This window comes from Tasmannia lanceolata, unplaced genomic scaffold (genome assembly GCF_043159265.1).
Source record: "Tasmannia lanceolata isolate RefF3 unplaced genomic scaffold, GAP_Taslan_0.1 ptg000013l, whole genome shotgun sequence".
Lineage (NCBI taxonomy): Eukaryota > Viridiplantae > Streptophyta > Magnoliopsida > Canellales > Winteraceae > Tasmannia > Tasmannia lanceolata.
In genome coordinates, this window is record NW_027518690.1 from 28,045,070 (window position 1) to 28,051,069 (window position 6,000).

At 44.0% G+C, this 6,000-nt stretch overlaps 1 protein-coding gene across 1 annotated transcript in view; it reads left to right on the top strand.

Moving 5' to 3' along the window:
• Nucleotides 1-5,397, top strand: part of LOC143891119 (uncharacterized) — a 222,512-nt gene extending 217,115 nt beyond the window's left edge. The window contains exons 5-6 of the mRNA XM_077395760.1: nucleotides 3,622-3,873; nucleotides 5,125-5,397. Of these exons, the coding sequence (XP_077251875.1) occupies nucleotides 3,622-3,873; nucleotides 5,125-5,397 (525 nt within the window). The remainder of the gene's footprint in view (nucleotides 1-3,621; nucleotides 3,874-5,124) is intronic.
• The last annotated feature ends 603 nt before the right edge of the window (nucleotides 5,398-6,000 follow it).

Consider the following 6,000-nt stretch of genomic DNA (forward strand, 5'->3'; position numbering starts at 1 on the left):
AGTCCAAGTCTGCTGCAATTGGCAATTTCATTGGATAAGTATTGGTTGTCAGACGAAGGTCAAACAAAACTCTGAACAACAACCATTGATCAATTTCCTAATAAGCGGCTCTTGATCAAACGTCCTGAGGGATGAGACGAAGAACGGACATGCACCAATCATGAGCAGGACGCAACAAAGCTTGTTTTAAAGGGTTTGGAAAGGATTGATCTTTCTTCCCAGCTCCCTCATCCTTAAACAGGCGACCAACCGGATACATCTCACAAAGTTCCTCATCGGAAAACACCACACAGAACTTACTCTTTAAAATCTTGTATGAAAGTGTAAGCAGCCCCGTAAGGAGAGCCGAAGCGAGGCAGAATCTAGAATCCATGATCAATGGACTCTCGTCCATAGTAAAGAAAATGGAAACGAATTCTCCTCTCCTTCCTCAGTCCGAGGGTCCTCAGAAAGAAGAAGTAAGAGAAACCTGGAAAGATGTAAGTGTGATCCCAATCCTTCATTTCAAGTGTGAAAGGCCAAGTACGTATAAAAGCGTACTCTTTTCTAGACCACAGGCTCGAGTTTGTTCGCATTATCCCAGAATGCAATCGAAAAGAATTCTGAAAACATCCTTGAATAAGGAGTTTTAATAAAAGTAGGACAGAACTTGAAAGGCACTGGTGTATACGTCCGGGTGGGCAACCAACGTAATCCAACTTCCATCGGTATTTGACAAAAGTCGGGTACGTATCGTTCACATAGACACTCACACCAATCTTCAACCAGTCGTAAGACAGGCTGAGGATCTCAAGAAGGTCCTTCTTGTATCGTTCGAAATTGGTAATCGGATTTCTTCCGAATTACCACTGACTTTGATACAGAGAATAACGACAAGTATAACTTTACTAAGCCGTCTGCCTTCGCATCCCTCCGCATTATCATTTTTCTATGGAAGGATGGTATGCACCTACGAATGCCCGAGTGTGTCAAAAACATGGGATAAGGCAGTGAAGCCGATTTGTCAAAGGAGTTTGCATAATAACGCATAAGACACACGGAGCATGTCTTAAGGTAAAGGCCAGTCCCTAACCAACCGGTCTTCTTCCAATAGTTCTTAATCCACCGTACCAGAAGGTACACAGTTATACACCGCTCTTTGGTCAAACAGCCATAGACATGTAATTGAACTAATTCTCAGAAATACCTGAACTCCTTACTCGTTCGCTAAGATTCCTCTCCTCCTCACATTTGAGCGCGAGTTCTTTCGAATCTTAAATCATTTCTTAAGATTCATAGACGAGTAGATTAGGTGTGATATGGTCTTATCAGAGCCTTAAGATGACGAATCCCGATTCTAACCTCAGGAGAAGTGAGGAAAGGCTGTTTATTACGACATGTATTACCGTATTTACCAAACCAATTGCAATTAAGTCATTTAAACCCACTTTCAGAAAATCAACAGCAATTCTGTTTAAGAGAGAAGGCAGCCTATTTGGCCTTTTTTCATAGGATAGCTTGGTCAGCTCGATATTGACACTCACAGCTAAGGATTCGGGCAAACCCACGATTAGCGATTCTCTTGACAGAGTACAGTACCTAGGAGTTGCACCTATACTACCGTTCAGAACCTTTTGTTTTGTCATCGATATTTGGTTGAACCCTCCCCATGTCAAAGGCAGCGATCAGCGTATGGGCTGTTCGATTTCATATTCATAAGAGTAGTCACGCCCTACGAAACATATATCTCAATTACATGTCGTGGTACCGAGTAGGTTTCTATTCCGCTGTTTGGAAACCCTTAAGAGAAAGTAGCCTTTTTTTTCGGCTCAATATCAGTCGGGAATCCTCTCGAGACACTCTTTTAACAGTAGGCTAGTGGGAAAGAAAGGAGGGTTTGACCGGGTTGCGGTGATGCAACAGTCTTTCGTCTTGCCGCTTTCATTATGGCTGGGTAGGAGCTTCCCCTAAATCCTTACCTGAAGGGTTTCCTTGTTGATTTTCTTCGCAAGGTTTGAGGCACAAATCAAGGACTTGGCTCCGATTCCGGATGGAGTTCTATCCGAGGATCGTCTAGAGATCGTTGAAAGAACAATTCTTCCGGGTCAGGTTCGCAGTTGGTGTTCCTACCTTTTGTGGTATTGTACTATCGCGATGTCTCCTTCTGTGACACTTGAGCAACTGCTCGATGTGCCGGCCATAGAGTCGGAGTGGTATGCCAAAATCGATTCCAAAGATTTAATAAAACAACGATTTGGTTATCGCTTTGTACTTTATGACTTGTGTCGGATCGTAGGACCCACTCTTAAAGTGCCAATATTGGAAGGTGATACCTGTAGAAATGCGGGTTAGTTGCTAGGTGGACTCAGTGGTGCATCTTTTCTTATGGAATCTTCGGGGTCTAATCAACCTCGAAGTCACTCTGGCGTTGTCTGTCCTGGTTAGAAATCCAACCACCAGGCGACATCCGAGTGTAAGGACCATCAGGAACTCCTAACTCTTAACTCTCTAACTCGGACTCATAACTCATCAATGTTGGTCTTGTCAGAGCCTTGCACACCTCAAAGAGGCCAAGCATAAGGGAGTACTAATAGCCGAATGGTACTAGCAGGATTAAAGCATCAGATAATAGAGATTTGCCATATCACAACCCACATCAATCATGCATGTACATGTTTCAACAGGGGATAAGCAGACAGAGGATGAAGATTGCTACATTCAAAGATGTCGTGACCTTACAAGCAACAGTGAGAGTAGTAAGATACGTTTCCATCAAATAAGATTTTCTGCCAAAAACCGCTTTCTTTGCTAGTACCAACCCATACCCTTGAAGGAAGGGGTTTTGAAACATCAATCTCCACGCAAACACGAGCATACATTGGATATTCAAGAGTTAAGGTACGATCATCTGCACAAAGGAATTTGCCAAAAGAGCCTACCAGACATTTCAGGATTGAAGGAGTGAAAAAAGGAAGAGGATGATAAGGTTGGTTAATCCAAACCGCAGCAAAGGATGATTCTGTTTTGAAATCAAATGAGGGAGACCGTCTAAGCAAACGAAAGAGAGAGTTTTCTATGATATGGGAATCCCTTGACCAGGCTTTTATAAGATCTTCATGAGAAGCTATATGGATCATGATGTGTCTGGCATCTAGAGGGCCAACAATGGTTGACTTAGCAAGACCCCAAGAGCTGTTAATGGGTGCGCGGATCGATTTGAGAGAGGGTCTTCCTGATGAAAACTTAGCCACAAGAGTATAGACAAGACCTTGTTCCGCCTTGCTAAGTTTGATGGGAGTGAGCATGAAAGCAGGTTCACCATTAAGTGAGATCTGAGGTTTAGCAGTAATAGGAACATCAGAAGGGGTGGGAGAAAGAGAAGGACGAGTCAAAGATTGGGATACAGCCGTAGCAAACGAAGGAGGTATTGTCTTAGGGGGAGGAGGAGGTCAGGCTGCTTCACGAATTGCTGAGTTGACGAGAGACCTGGATACTATTATCCGGGAGCGCAACACTTCTTTAAGTATTATATTCTTGTATGGATGGCTTATAGATGCTTGTAGGACTCCTTGTTTTTGGAGTACCCATGGGCTTATAGATTGCTGAGTCATCGCGGCTAGGTTTCTTAAATCCTTACTTCAGGATCGTATCAGAGAGCTTGAGACCCAGTTGAGGGGTCGAGCCGATACAAAGCAGGAGAGAGATCTATCTTCTAGAGTCATAGAATTAGACCCTCTCATCCGCGAAGGTGGGGTGGGGTATGATGCCCCAACGGATAGATCTCCATCAACATGGGAGTTTTATGAGGGAATGATCAGGATTGAGAGGCTGCACTTCAAAGGTATGGCTCTCTATCCAGCTGAAAAAGCCCTTTCCACTTTTCATAATAATAAGGTAAGCTTTCATCTCCTGCCTGGTAAGACCGCTTCTTCAACTTCTCTACTATTCGATTCGAGCGGGCGCCTCCAGCCCGGAACCTCATCGTGAGTTGGCAATAATTCTAAGCAAGAAGAATCGTATCTATAGTGCCTATCTGTATTTCAATCTAAGGTCTAATTCTTTCATTGCCCTCCTTCCCTCGCGCAACGAAAGATCAACAACCAATAGTGTAGTGCGATCTGCATACCGAGCGTATTTCTGAGTTCCTAATCATTCGATCTTCATCCAATTCGTGTTTCTTTGCTGAGATGGGAACTTCCTCGTGGAACTCGGTAAAGGTTTCATGAGCCTGACCAAATCCAGAATTGGAGAATGAGCAAAAAGACTTCTCATTAGGGTTGATCCCTATTATATATAAATGACACAGAGCCACATAATCTAGAAAAAAAGACAGACTATATGACAATACACAGCAATAGACAATAATATCTCTAACAGAGCCTTGTTGAGCTCTCATTCTATCTTCAATTCCTCTTCCTGGTTGGTTCATGGCTCCGTTTGCTGGGGAACTCCGCAATTGCAACTCGGTAAACAAGGCGTTGTCAAGCGTGCTATGCTACCTTTTCTTAGTTTCTTTTTTATCTAGGCTATATGCTTAACACAGACCTCTTTGTTGTAATGTTCACGAGGTTGTATATAATCCAATGTTCAGTAAGATGACTTTCCTACGGACTGAATCGCTTGAATGAGTTGAAGGAAACGAGGCTTCTGGCCCGGCTGGTCCCACTGGAGAGGAGAGTTTTGACTGCGAAAGAGGCAAGGGCGCGTTTGATGGTATCTCGTATATACGATCACGGCTGCATTTAGGAGTGATCTTTCCCTCTTCTGAAAGCTGGTGGTGATCTCACTTTCGAAAGAGAGTCTCGACGTGGCGGTGTACACGTAGCTCCATCGCGGAGCGGCTACCGGGCGACCGACCTATCAGACCTGGTAGAAAAGCAAGTGAAAGAAGGACCAACGACAATCTTGGAGGAGAAGTAGAAGAAAAGGTAGGAGTAGAAGCGGTATGCTCTAAGGAAAGATAAATGAAAAATATGAAGATTCAAATTTTCTATCTTTTTACGAAATTCTTCATATTTTTCTTGTGCTTGGATTGGACTAAGGTTTTTAAATATCTGTCTATCTTTTTGCTCATATGTCGTGTTTCTCTTTGCTTCATAGGCTCGTACATTCTTGTTATTGACTTTATTTTTATTACGATCGCAGAATGCGCCGGGCACGATGAGGGGGCGCCAACTTCCAAGGTGGACTAGTTTTGACGAGCGAGTCTTGTTGGAACCCTTGCCGGATTCGTCATCGGGCTCTGGCTCTGTGAATGGGCCGCCAGCGCCAGGGGGGAGGGCCATGGGGGATTTGGGAGGGCCCTCCAACGCGAACAACTCCGCGCAAAGTTCTGTGGATCCCAATATGAATCCTGTCATTCTGCAAAAAAAGGAGCAGCTTCATACTCTAGTTCAGGAACAACTTCGTCGTTACTGAGAGCGAGGTCGGCCTAAATGGCAGCTTTCGGGCTCGTCTGAAAGCCAGACAAGGCTTCTTTTCGAAAGCGCGAGCTTCACAATCCAGAGCTTGGAGGTAGAGCCATCTGAGCTCCAGCTATGGATTGACCGACTTAGCACTCATCTAGAAAAGTTATATGGCCTCTACAAGGGCTACAAATAACCCACCTTTTTCAAGGATTTGCTGGGAATTTTGAATCTATTATTAAAGCGGTTTTCTCCCTTGACTCTATCTGTCCATTTTTTTTATATGGAATTCCCTCCCAGAGCTGCGGAACTCATGACTCTATTAGAAAGAAGAATGACAAACTCTTACACTCATTTTCAAGTGGATGAGATAAGTCGAGTGGTCTCAGTTGGAGATGGGATTGCACGTGTTTATAGATTGAACGAGATTCAAGCTGGGGAAATGGTTGAATTTACCAGTGGTGTGAAAGGAAAAGTGTTGAATCTTGAGAATGAGAATGTAGGGATTGTCGTCTTTGGTAGTGATACCGCTATTAAAGAAGGAGATCTTGTCAAGCGCACAGGATCTATTGTGGATGTTCCTGCGGGAAAGGCCATGTTAGGCCCTGTGGTCGAC